The sequence below is a fragment of the Megalobrama amblycephala genome, linkage group LG3, assembly GCF_018812025.1.
Source record: "Megalobrama amblycephala isolate DHTTF-2021 linkage group LG3, ASM1881202v1, whole genome shotgun sequence".
Lineage (NCBI taxonomy): Eukaryota > Metazoa > Chordata > Actinopteri > Cypriniformes > Xenocyprididae > Megalobrama > Megalobrama amblycephala.
Genome location: NC_063046.1, coordinates 7,687,690 through 7,702,199, shown reverse-complemented (window position 1 = coordinate 7,702,199; position 14,510 = coordinate 7,687,690). Strand labels below are relative to the sequence as shown.

General features: G+C 34.8%; 1 protein-coding gene across 2 annotated transcripts in view; it reads left to right on the top strand.

Moving 5' to 3' along the window:
- adamtsl3 (ADAMTS-like 3) overlaps positions 1 to 14,510 on the top strand; it is a 245,072-nt gene that overhangs the window by 150,135 nt on the left and 80,427 nt on the right. For both annotated transcript variants that reach the window (XM_048183676.1, XM_048183677.1), the window contains 2 exons: positions 8,685 to 8,759; positions 14,151 to 14,308. In XM_048183676.1, the coding sequence (XP_048039633.1) occupies positions 8,685 to 8,759; positions 14,151 to 14,308 (233 nt within the window). The remainder of the gene's footprint in view (positions 1 to 8,684; positions 8,760 to 14,150; positions 14,309 to 14,510) is intronic.

The following is a 14,510-nucleotide window of genomic DNA, read 5'->3' as shown; positions in this document are numbered from 1 at the left end:
TAAACATGATATCAATAAGAGATTCATCGCACAGTGTAGACGGCAAGAGTTCAGCTTTGAGTTCCTCGTAATAGACAGCTTCAGTGGTTATAATGGCAGCAATCTTTGCTCACTTTCTGTATATAATATATAGCGCTTTGAGTTTGAGAAAAGCACACTATAAACAAAATGTATTATTAGGGGCCAAGCACCGAAGGTGCGTAGGCACCTATTGTATCTGTTGGCGTTCCGTACGCTTATTATTATTCTTCTTCCGTTTCTTCTTCTTCTTCCGCTCTTGAAGTCTATGGCCGCCCATAGAACCGCTTGCGGGAAAGTTGTGAAATTTGGCACACAGTTAGAGGACAGTCTGACCTTTGTCCATAGCAAATTTGGAGTCTCTAACTCAATCCCTCTAGCGCCACCAGCTGTCCAAACTTGCACTTATGTTTTTGTTAATAACTTTTGAACCGTAAGGTCTAGAAACAAAATTTTTTCCTCTGATTCCTTGGGTCAAGTCGAATCGATTGCACCCTATGACGTCATTTTCCGTCATGAAAATTTTTCCACCATTTTGAATTTTCTGAAAAACCTACTTTTTCGAACTCCTCCTAGGCCGTTACTCCGATTTTCATGAAAATTGAATCAGATCATCTTCAGACCATGCTGACAAAAAGTTATGGAATTCAAGTCGATTCCTCAAACCGTTTTCGAAAAACTCGCAAACGAATTGTACGTAGTGCTTGCGAAAACAGAAGTAAGGCTGTATCTCTGCAACACTTTATCATATTCAGACCAAACTTGGTACATGGCATAACAAGCATGACCTGAGGTACCATGCAGTGTTTCGGCGCAGCGCCACCTACTGGTGCGGAGATATGAAAAATGGACATTTTTGCTTATAACTTCTGATGAGTTTGTCCAAAAATCATATATTTGGTCTCGTTAGATTCAGGGCATCATGTCGAGTCGATTGATATCCAATTTTCCCATATCGGCAATTTAGGCCGTCGGCCATTTTGAATTTTGTGCTAAAATGCTGTATTTTACGAATGCATTAGCGTATCTTTATGAAACTCGGTATGGGTCATCAGGACAATGCCCTGAAGGAGTCTGAGAAGTTTCGGCACAGCGCCACCTTGTGGTCAAAAGTTATAACAAAATTTACAAAAATGCTAATAACTTTTGACTATATTAACCGATTGTAATGAAACTGGTCTCAGTAGATTCTGTGGGTTATGTTGAGAACATAGATATCAAATTTGCTATAGTCGGCTGAACTTCCTGTCCGCCATATTGTTTTTCTTTAAAAACCTACTTTTTCGAACTCCTCCTACACCTTTGCTCTGATTTTCACCAAAATTGAAATGTATCATCTCCAGACCATGCCGACAAAAAGTTATGGATTTCAAGTCGATACGTCAATCCGTTTTCGTATACCGGAGCAACGAATTTGAGGCATGATGCAAAACCCACTCCTGAAGCTGTATCTCTGCACTGCTTTATCATATTCAGACCAAACTTCGTACATGTCATCACAAGCATGATCTGAGGCATCATGCAGTGTTTCGGCGCAGCGCCACCTACTGGAGTGGAGATATGAAAAATGGCTCTTTTGTGCTAAAATGCTGTTTTTTACGAATGCATTTGCGTATCGTTATGAAACTCGGTATGGGTCATCAGGACAATGTCCTGAAGGTGCCTGATAAGTTTCAGACCAGCGCCACCTTGTGGTCAAAATTTATAACAAAATTTACAAAAATGTTAATAACTTTTGACTATATATACCGATTGTAATGAAACTGGTCTCAGTAGATTCCGTCGGTCATGCTGTGAACACAGATATCAAATTTTCCATAGTCGGCCGAAGTTCCTGTCCGCCATATTGTTTTTCTTTAAAAACCTACTTTTTCAAACTCCTCCTAGACCGTTACTCCGATTTCCACCAAAATCGATCCGTATCATCTTCAGACCATGGTGACAAAAATTTATGGATTTCAAGTCGATATGTCAAACCGTTTTCGTATACCAGAGCAAAGAATTTGAGGCATGATGCAAAAACGACTCTTGAAGCTGTATCTCTGCAATGCTTTGACATATTGACACCAAACTTTGCAAGTGTCATTGTCACCTCACTCTGACCATACCACATTGATTTGGTCACAGCGCCACCTATTGGTCGAAAGTGATGAACCAGTAAATCCTCATTTTTGTTCATTTTTCAGCTCTTTTGCCTAAAGTGATCTTAATAGGTCTTTAATTGCTCACAAATGTAGTTGGTCTGATGCTCAGAGCCATGTTGGCTGGCATCTTGTGCCGTTTTTGTGCTTGGCCCCGTAATTGCTGCTTGCAGCTATATTTATTATTATTATTATTTTATATTTGTCATGCAGCTATCTACACATTGCAATGTTTTTTGGATTGACAACCATATTTAAATGCACGATTGAATCCTATTGACAGTAATAACCAGAAAGAAACAAAACAAACTTGATACTGTATGTCAGATGATCTGTGCATTAAATATCTCAGTGTAAATGCAAAATTACAGACCTGCCACTTTTTCTATATAATGTGTTAGTTTGTTGTTAATTTTATTACTAACTCTTCAAATCCGTAATTTTTTACATACAAATTTACAGATTTTTAAATATAAAATAGTTCTAATTTACTAATACTAATAAACACATGCATTTTATTTCTCAACTGTTCACGCCATGTTGTGTGAATTTGTCCATTCATGCGCAAGAAGAAGCGAAAGAGAACTCAATTCAGTCTGAGAGGCATGCTTTGGATGTGCACACAAAACTTCTCACATATCGAGTACCAAATTGAGCTCTCTTTCATGTTTTATTGCACTTAAAAAAATTAGATTGGTAAGGCTTAAAAACACATGCAAAGTATAAATGTTTGTGATGATGAAGCACTGGCCTTGTAACGCTTAGTTCCATAGAAGATTCTTGCGAGTCTGTGCACTGGACACAAACAACAACCGACGATGAACAAAACAAAAGGAGGAACTTAAATACGCAGTGATGATTACTTGAATACAAACAGCTGTGATAATTAGTGCAGTATCCATGGTGACTGATCAGTTGCGGGAACACAACACGTGATGAATGTTAACAAGCAAGAATCAATTAACTGAACTAAACTTGAACGTAATGGTGACAGGCCAGATCTGGGGTGTGTTTCACAAAAGCATTGTTAGCCAACTAACATTGCAAATTCCGTTGTTACTAACATAGTTTAATGATTTGGTGTTTCCTGAAACCATCGTTCAAATGAACATTCGCAAACTTGTGAGGTTGGAAGGACAGCTCTGGAGCTGTTGTTAGAAGCATAGTTTCTTGTTTTTATGACATGTGGACTTAATAAATCGTTGTCTTGAGCAAAATAGGCAAACTGACATTAAGTACAATGTATATTTCGAATATATACAAATGTCATTTACATATTTTAGTTTGTCAAGAGATTTTAAGCACCATTTTTGAGGAGTGTGCATGGGCGTACGAGATCTAGTACGTAAGAACAAGCCTATGATTGAATCTGAAAATAAAGCAAAATAACTGATAAAAATGAGAATTAGTCCTCAGATGCCATGTCCATAATGTAGCAAAAAATCTAGCATTAATTCTATCTCAAACGGATTCATTTAAAGAAGTTATTACTCCATCACCTGCGAGACATCAGTCACCAACATGGCTGAACGACGGGTTTGGGACATTGCGGTTACGTCGTTGTACGGGAAACGCATCCCTGGAGAGTGATAGTTCTGTCAGTTGCCCTGCTATATTTTGTATAAGTTTCATTTTATTTTGGCAAGTATTTAATTTTTTTAAACAGAGAAAAACATTGGATTATGCAACAGACATTATACAACTCAGTGCCTTCATGCAGTCAATTAAAACCATCAGTATCTGCCTTTTTCATGCTGTAGCCGATATGCTGATGAAAAAAAAAAAAAAAAAAAAAATTGGCTTATAAATATCATCGGCTGATACATTGGTGCATCTCTAAATGTGAGTTTTGTCATAGATTATTCCAAATTGGATTTATTTAGGTTGATGCTGCCTTGGTGATGGTGCCTGACTTTGTAGGCAATAGAAAGCAAGGCAGCTTACTAGGTTTTGGAACAGAGCCTGAGTGACTGGAACTTTTCTCCTAACCAAGACGCTTTCACACAATCATGCTATTCATTTTCAAAGCCTGTTAAACCAAGAACGAGGTAACTCGATCCAAACAAGTTATGAATTCTTTAATAAAAGCCGTCTCTCTAATAATTCACATGCGTGGCACTGACACGTAGGCTTCTCGTAAGTCGTATAGAGCCATCATGAGGTCTCCAGATGGAAGTCCGGTGATCGGATAGGTCATTCCCCAAAGGACTTCAATCTGGGCTGGATGACGGTCAGGATTCCAGAGCGTCACATGGATCTGTTAATATTAAAATGCAATAAAGCTGCTAATGAGCCTCTGGCTCTTATAATTCATTCCATTTACTCGGCAGTGACTCGTTCCTGCATTCTTGAAAGGAGAGCGAGAGAAACACAGATGCATTGTGGGAACGTTTGTGTGATTTTAATTTTACTTGTGGGTCCGATGCATCTTTGTGGAGCAGTTAGCTACATTAGATTACTTTTTTTCTCCATCGTTATAAACAAATTTGAAGTCACACTTGCATGGTTGGGTTATTTTTAAAGCGAGAGTAATTACGTCTTGGGGTTTTTTATTGGTAATTTTGAAACGCAGCATTGTTTGGCCATTTTTTGCCCTGTTTACAACTGACTGGTCTCTGATATTTTTTTTTTTTTTTTTTTCATTATAGCAATAAATTCCAGTACTTTCTATATATGTTTCCAAAAGTAAATATTTTGGGGCTCCCATGACGTTGGCGCATTTCCAAGCCCTTTAATTGCTGGATGCGGTAAGCATTGCAGAGCGAAGGGAAAAACACTTCTTTTTCTACATTAATTCCTGCTAATGTAATAAACTCCATTAGCACTTTGCATCTACACAAGCCACTTGCTTTGTATTTGACCCCAAAGTGTCTCAGTTAAAACTGTTAAAGAAGTTATTAAGGAAGCTACTTTGAAAGGGTGTTTGCTGTTGAAACCAGGGCACTTTTGGCCTGTGGACTTTTTCTCACTTAGTTCATTTATTTGTCCACTAAAATTTTCCAAGGGCTATAAGACATGCACATCAGAAGAATTGTCATTTTTGTAATTTTCTTTGGAAAATCATGAACAATCACTCCACATTTCAAATGAGGTGTATTTTTTAAAAGCTTTATGTGGTGCAAATGACAGTGATGGAAATGCCTTTTTTAACATTTTTAAAATTAAATAGCTGATTTCTTTACCTCGTTTTGGCTAATTTCATAGCTAGAATGTTAAGAATTTGTATTTATAGGTAATGATTCATATTTTTTATCATGTAAGCTCATGTTTTAAGATTTCCTCACAATCATTATTTGAAAAAAAAAACAAACAAACAAACAAACAAACAATAATCTGAAAAAACTATATCCTGGTTTCCACAAATATATCGAGCAGCAATAAATAAATAAATAAAATAAAATAAAAAATCTTGGGCATCAAATCAGAATGATTTCTGAAGGATCATGTGACATTTTCATGTGACTCTGAAAATTCTGCTTTGATCACAGGAATAAATTATAGTTTAACGTATTCAAATAGAATATATTTTATTTTAAATTGAAAAAAATATTTCACAATATTACCTTTTTACATTTTTTGGGAATAAAATGGGTGATTCCTTTGCCTTGTGGATAATTTTATAGCATGTTTTGAATTTAGCCATACAGTAGCATGTATTCATTGAAAATTCCTTATTGAAATTAAGATATTATTGTGTCCATTGTGGAACTGTATTTTATGTATTCTAAATACTTTATAATATTTTCAAATTATTTGCATATTTTTATAATGTCTCATATTTTATATCAAGCTCTTTGGTAACCAAGTGAACTAAGTATTGATAAAATGAAAAACATTTTTTAATGTGGTGGAGACGACACCACAACTGAGTGACAGTCATAATTTTTAATAATACTTTATTATATATATATATATATATATATATATATATATATATATATATATATATATATATATATATATATACAGTACAGTCCAAAAGTTTGGAACCACTAAGATTTTTAATATTTTTAAAAGAAGTTTCATCTGCTCACTAAGGCTACATTTATTTAATTAAAAATACAGTAAAAAACAGTAATATTGTGAAATATTATTACAATTTAAAATAACTGTTTTCTATTTAAATATATTTGACAAAGTAATTTATTCCTGTGATGCAAAGCTGAATTTTCAGCATCGTTACTCCGGTCTTCAGTGTCACATGATCCTTCAGAAATCATTCTAATATGCTGATCTGCTGCTCAGTAAACATTTATGATTATTATCAATGTTGAAAACAGTTGTGTACTTTTTTTTCAGGATTCCTTGATGAATAGAAAGTTCAAAAGAACAGCATTTATCTGAAATACAAAGCTTCTGTAGCATTATACACTACCGTTCAAAAGTTTGGGGTCAGTAAGAATTTTTATTTTTATTATTTTGAAAAGAAATTAAAGAAATGAATACTTTTATTCAGCAAGGATGCATTAAATCAATCAAAAGTGGCAGTAAAGACATTTATAATGTTACAAAAGATTAGATTTCAGATAAACACTGTTCTTTTGAACTTTCTATTCATCAAATAATCCTGAAAAAAAAATATTGTACACAAATATTTTGTACAATTGTACGCATTAAATGTTTCTTGAGCAGCAGATCAGCATATTAGAATGATTTCTGAAGGATCATGTGACACTGAAGACTAGAGTAATGATGCTGAAAATTCAGCTTTGCATCACAGGAATAAATTACTTTGTGAAATATATTCAAATAGAAAACAGTTATTTTAAATTGTAATAATATTTCACAATATTACTGTTTTTTACTGTATTTTTAATTAAATAAATGTAGCCTTGGTGAGCAGACGAAACTTCTTTTAAAAACATTAAAAATCTTAGTGGTTCCAAACTTTTGGACTGTACTGTATATATATATATATATATATATATATATATATATATATATACAGTCAAAGAAAAAAATTATTCATACAGTGGACTACCAGTAAACAATTATTCAGGTGTCTAAGGTGTCTAAATATATATATATATATATATATATATATATATATATATTATTGTCTTTTATCATGCATGTTCATATTTTAAGATTTCCTGACAAGGAACGATCATGATCGCCGTTTTTCCCCTTAAGCAAGATGCTTGCATGGAAAATTCAGGAAAAAAAAAAAAAGAGAAAACTATTTGATTATTGACTAATTTTTATGTTGTTCCAAACCAGTTCCAAAAAATGTATCCCTGACGGTCCTTCAAAAATTCTTCCTTTTTGTTCTACCACAGGTTTGGAAAAAAGTGTGGGGTAAATAATGACAGAATTTTCACTTTGCTCCAGGGGATTATCCCTGTAATAAGTCTCTTTGTATAAGAAATCTAAATAAAGAATAAAAAAGTAGTAGAGATGAGTAACTGGACAGATTTCCTGTATTCCACCCCATTCTCTCCATTACCCCCGTTACGCTTGCTTTTACAGAACACTCTCTATCCAACCATAACTGAAAGCACTCAGGCTGCTCTCTATTGTGGTTTTCTGTTTACTGAGCTGGAAATTGGTGGGTTTTCTTTTTTCAGCAGTACACTGGGAAGCCACAAATGTTTTTTATGGAGAGAGGTCGAACACATTAAGCGTGCCAGAGTTGCAGTGTCTGTGTGTTTGCAATTAATTTACTCTCAAACGTAATGACTGTATTTATGTGCACAATGGATACTGACATGAGCTGTGAGGGATGCTGTATTTCGGATCTGTGTTTGGAGTGAAGCACTGCACTTACTGCATACTGCATGTCATTCAACACTAGAATTTTGTGTTATCGCATAAAAAAATGCTGGATAGAAATGCCAAGATGCGCATAAATTTTTAAAATGCACTCAACTGAAGTGGATAATTTTTTATCGGATAAACTCACATGACTGCCTTAACAGAGGATGTGACTGGATAACCAGTCACATCCTCTGGATAACCAATCACACACCATCTCAATTGCCACCATCTCAATTCAATTCTGAAATTGCCTGAGCCAAAGTCTGTCATCAGAATGGTTTGGTATATTTTCCTCGCAGAACAGATTCACTCGATTGCTTTCCTAAACACCAGGCATCCGCCTCCGAACGCAAGATAACATGACAGTGTTTATTGAGCCGCAAGTTTGCAGCAACTTCCATTTTTATCACAGATATTTTGAACCAATTTCCCCGGAAGTGACTATTTTGTTCTCCTGAACACATCGGATGGAAATTGTGCTTTATTCGCAAACGTTTTATGCAGTATTCCCATTTTGTTCACAAGTTAAACTTTGGATGGCTTTGCATGTTGAAATTAGTGAGTGTCGTCTAGGAAATAATGCAGTTGTTTTGCATTTTTAATCCAATTTTTGTTTTTAAAAAGTCTGAGTGCAAATGAGATGTTATGTTTTATTTTTTAAACTGCAGCTAAAATCATCTTATCAGAAAGATACACATCTCGTGCTAGGATGCAGTCACTGAATTATGTGTTTTAAAGGCTTTATGGTTTGTGATTCTTCTTCTGCAGCCATGAAGACGGTGATGGAAGTGCCGATGGGCAGCAGAGGCCTCCGAATCACAGCCAAGGGACCAGACATGATTGGTGAGATTGTGCATGTTAACTTTATACAAATATATGTGGTGTTTCACAGCTTCTGGATCTAATCCTTGACTTGACATAAAACTATCATGCATGAAGTCTCGACTTATTCTGGCGGTTAGAAGCCATTTAACACAAATCAAAGGAAAAAGAGGATTTTCGTTGGAGAATCAGCATTCTTTAACCCTCTGGAGTCTGAGGCTGATTTGGGGCCTGGAGAATTTTTGACATGCCCTGACATTTGTGCTTTTTTCATTTGTTCATAAACATATTAATGACAAAGGTGTCATTACACTGTATTCAGCACAAACTAGGCTACCATAATATGTGAGGAATATGTATGCACATGTTTGTGTTTTTGAAGGAATAATGTTTATGCGTGGTTATTGAAAAAACAAAAAAATTAAGTCACTGAAATAAGGCCAAAAATATATATTAAATCTGTGTTCACAAGACTTTTGGGTATTGCAGGTTGTAGGCTAGAGTTTTTGCTTCAAAATTTTGTAAAAATTATAATGCCTACTTGTTCATATAAAACAATATATTGATTTAGTTTTTGTAAGACACTTTTTGTCAAGAAACACAGTATGCGTGGAGGCGTGAATCATCATGAATAATGGGTCATTTACACCTGAGAAGACAAAAGAATCGCATAAAGAACCTCTAATGGTGCTGCATAATAATGAGGCCTTTCAGTCAGGTAGGCTGTGAAAAAAACCTCTGTAATCATGTCTCATCAATTTAAAATAATGGTATTCTATTATATTCTTTAAAATATAATGTATTTCTGTGATGCAAAGAGTCTGAATATAGGTTTTTAGTTTAAAAGCATGCACATTTGGAGAAATATTGATGGATTCTCATATGTTTATGTCAATTTTCTATACAGATGAGTTATATTTATTCTATATTCATTGTCATCACTATGAGCGCTGGTGTTTTCAATTCATACTTGCAGCCGGAGTGCGCTCTGTACACCTTTAGTCCACAAATTATTCTAAAGAAGAAGAGGACATTTCAGGAATGGTGTTTTCAATTCATACCTGCAGCTGGAGGGCGCTCTCTTTGCACATTTAGTCCACAAATTATTCTAAAGAAGAAGAGGACATATCAGGAACTAACGGCATGTATTCCAGAGGTCACTAACCATGGCTTTTACATACAGATAAACACTTTTCAAGACAATAAATACATGATTGAGACGATGTATGCCTGTATTGACTCATAATTTGCGTCTGAATAGCGCTGGCTCCGTGGGCGTGGCCGCATTAGCGGATAATGAGCTGAATCACAGACTTCTGACATGTGTCTCTTTTCATACAGATTACATAAACACAGAATTTTTATTTTCGATATGACTTACATGATTTAAAACCTGACATTTCAATGTGTCTTTAGACATAAGTCTAATTTTTTTGTGATTAGTATTCACTAAGTTACAGTTCATTTTCTGAGAACTATCAGATTAAACTTTGTTCAGAGGGAAAGAACAGATCATGCATCATTTTAGTTTTCTTTATTTTGCAAAAAGCACAACATTTTGTTTTTACTCTGAGTGTACACAAATAAAAGAAGATATTCTATAGTTTCAATTGATATATTACTTATGTCTCTATGACAAAAAATGACGGAGTATTTTAAGTCTGTTTTGCTGCAATGTGAAAAAATATATGCAAAACGTGCCGGTGCGTTTTCAGACCTCAGGGAGTTAATGAATTAATCCAGCTTTCTCCCACAGGACTGAGGCCTTAAAGTGCAATTATAGTGTCTCACAGTGTTTTGAAAGTTAGCAAGATGACAAGGAGTTGCTAGTTTTTCCACACTCTTCAGTTTTTGTTCCAGAGGGAATTTCTGAAATCTGAAAGTTAACACCATTAGGAATCTCTCAAATGACAAATCGTATTTCATCTTAAAATCAACTGAAATATGAGAAATTATACTTATCCTAAAGAAATTACTTATTTGTAATTTTTATACCTTTGTTTATTTCATGGACTTTATATTTTGTTTTGTTTCCCTTAGTTCCTGTATCTCTGCGCCGTTTAGTTTTGGTTTCATTGGTTATAGATTATCTCCTCTTTTGTTTCTTGTATTTAAGCTCCCTGTTATGTTCAGTCCCTTGTCCCTTGTTTCATGCGTGCTGCAGACCAGATTGTTACATAAAGGAGTGGAATTCATTTTTATGCTAATGCAATCATTTTTTTCATGTAATTTTTATGTGTTTATTTTTTTTATTTCAGGGTGAAATATCACCCAAATGTGTATTTAAAAGGCTTCGTGAGATTTATTTGATCACATTTGAGCAGTTCTTTATATAGGAATTTACTATATTTTATTAAATAAATTATATTTAAATAGGATTATTATATATATTATATTATAAATTATTGTAATTATATGGGATAACAGTAACACTTTAGTATAGGGAACACATCAACTATTAACTATGACTTTTCCCTCAATAAACTCCTAATTTACTGTTTATTAATAGGTAGTAAGGTAGTTGTTAAGTTTAGGTATTGGTTAGGATTAGGAATGTAGAATAAGGTCATGCAGAATAAGGCATTAATAAGTGCTTAATAAGTAGTAATAAATAGTCAATATTAGTAATATGCATGCTAATAAACAACTAGTTAAAATACCCTAAAATAAAGTGTTACCGAGATAACTTTCACAGCATACCTACACTAAATCAAACCTCTCACGCTGTCATTTGTGAAAGTTAATATTTTTCCCTTTTTTTCTTTTCTTTTTTTTTTTTTACATTTGGGCATTTTAATCCATTTGTAACATCGTTGCCTCTCTCAGAAAGTCGTCACAGGTCATCAGAGGTACTTCCAAAGAGCTTTTCCAACATCTGCAATATAGTCTGAATTCACAATGCCTCCACAGTGACACGGCCAAACTGTATTTGACACAGTTGCCTTGTGTAGTAGCACAGTGTGGGAATGCATATGGATTTTATATTTCTATCTAGCCTGAAAGATGCAAAAAAAAAAAAAAAAAAAAAGAGAGAGAGAGATTTCCTATTACCTGAGTGGGACTGGCAAATGCTAAGAGGTTTGAGGGAACTTTAGGATAGAGCAGAAGAATGAAGTGTTCATGCAGGCTAATTTGTGGTGGCTGAGAGCCCAGTACGATGGAGACAGAGCCAGTAATCTAGCAGACTTCCATAACGGACACGCGGGGTATGCTGAAGTCCAATCCCAAAGTACCGTTCCACATCCGATGGACCCACACTCACACAAATACACACTTCCGTTCTGTTGAAAACCACGTTTCAAACTACACACACTGATATCTAAACCCTATAACCTGCCCATTACTCCTTTTTGGTTGCAAACTAGATCTCCACCCAGAACGACAGAGCATTTAGTGGGTGTTTGACTTGTCAGATGTTTCAAAAATGGGGTTTGAGTGACCTGAAGATTACTCTTTCCCAAAGCTCACATAATGAATGTGAAAATACTGATAATACCTTTAAAGGCTAGAAATATAAAGAAGAAAAAGATGTATACAATACCTGTCAAAAGTTGAAAGAAGTCTCTTCTGCTCACCAAGGCTGCATTTATTTAATCAAAAATGCAGTAATAACGGTAATTTTGTGAAATATTATTACAAGTTGTTAAAAGTACTTAACACAGCCTTTCTAACATAACAGAAAAATCATCATTCAATCCATTTGATTGAGCAAATAAATATTAATTGCCCATTTTTAGCTGTCCGCAAGAGCAGAACATCGACAGTGTGGGAATTGAATCTCTTTGTAAGCCGTTTCGAGAAGAAAGCATAATTATATTCAGCTGCTGCCAGGCACTCTCTAGCCGCTTTGACCAGTGATTTTCCCTCACCGCTAACACATGTTGTTCCGTTGCTCTATTTACATGAAAGATCTGCAATTATTCCCAAAGCAGTGTATCAATGTGCAAACAATGGAAAGACATTTATTGATGTACGAAATTGTCAATATCACATTGAATATTTTTAAGAATGAACAGCGATCTGATTTTTTATGACATGAAACATTTAATGTGGGAGTCAGAGATCAAAACAAAGTTTTTATTTCACATTATTCAAAATTGACCCTTCGCCGGGAGTTTGATTGACAAGCGATCTAACCAATCGTAAGGCCGAATCCGCCAAAGCAGTCAGGAGTTAGAAGATTAACCTCGGTGGACTTGAACTTGAAAAATGGTGTGTATTGACATCTTTCCGCGTTTGAAACAACATTCCTTCTGATGTTCATTCATGTTTATTTGATGCTATAAATAACTAGTAGGAAGAGATGATCGGTTTACGAGCCTCTTGAGCTGAGGAGCTACAGCGATCTGTCACGACACACTAAAGAGCCACAAAACGGTTTTTATTGCTCGAATTTCTTTAAAAAATTAGCGCCATGGCTTGTTGGACAAAGCAACAGTAACTAAGGGGGGTGGGTCTTTGTGAAGGGTCAATTGAGACAGTTCATGTGAAATTAAGTTTCCAAACCATTTTACTTCCATAAAGTGACATATTTCAGAAGGAATAAAAATTAGGGTGGCCATTTATTTGGATCAAAGGGGGCATTACAAACCAGAATGAAGTTGGAAAGAGGATTTTATCCATCCATCCTAGTTTTAAAAATTAGTTTAATGTTAGTTAATGCACTTAATTAACAATGAGCAATCCATTTTTCCCCCTGTATTTATTAATCTATGTTAACTGTTCATGTTATCTCAGGTCCATTAAATAATATTAACAGAGACAACTTTTGATTTGAATAATGTATTAGTAAATGTTGGCATTAACATTAACTAAGATTAATAAATAGAATTTCACCATTAGTTCATGTTACCTAATGTAGTTAACAAATTGTTAACAAACGGAACCTTCTAAATTAACCTTCTAAATTAAAAACAAATTTATATATATATATATATATATATATATATATATATATATATATATATATATATATATATATATATATATATATATTGTGAACAATATGAATTTATTATTCCACCATATCGCCTGTCAATTGCCAAAAAAGACCCAAATTGTTATCATAATTGCACTACTAAGGTCATTGGTCATTATTTAACTTAGTTAATAATAATAAAAAAGATGTTCATAGATTATGTGAAATTTTAGATTTTAAAAGAGCAGTAATTGATTCCAACCACACGTCAATCTAAATCTCCAGCCTTCAAAAGTGTGTCAGCTAACCCCAACATGAGTGATTGACATGTAGATGGTGTTGATGTTTAGAAAAAACGTGTAAAGCGCTGTTTACAGACTCTAGTTCTGTCATGGAGACAGGTGTGGTGTCTCAATATCTGTCAGGTAGTAGCACTATTTTATCTGTGGTAATCCCCCTAAATCACTCATAGATCCTGAAATGTCCTTTTTCAGTGATTGAAGCCCATGCACCAAACAGCCGGAGAGAAGAGGTCATGTTCAGCTCTTCAGGTTCTCACGCTCTGGGTAACAACACGGTGGAGTACCAGAAAGGAGCAGAAAGACAAACCCTCCGCTGCTATGGGCCGCTGTCTGCAGACTTCACAGTTAAGGTGGGTATTGAAAACCGTACAGTAATCTATCTGCAAGTGGTACTAAAAAGCAGCAGAAACTCTTAGCCAGCGATATGGCCTTTTCGATGGATAGATATTTTCTCTTGTGTTGGAGTTTCCAACCTTATTTATATGAGAAATCTACTTGAAGTACCCCTTAAGATTTTATAGGTCAAGTTTTACCAAAAACCTCTATCTTCAT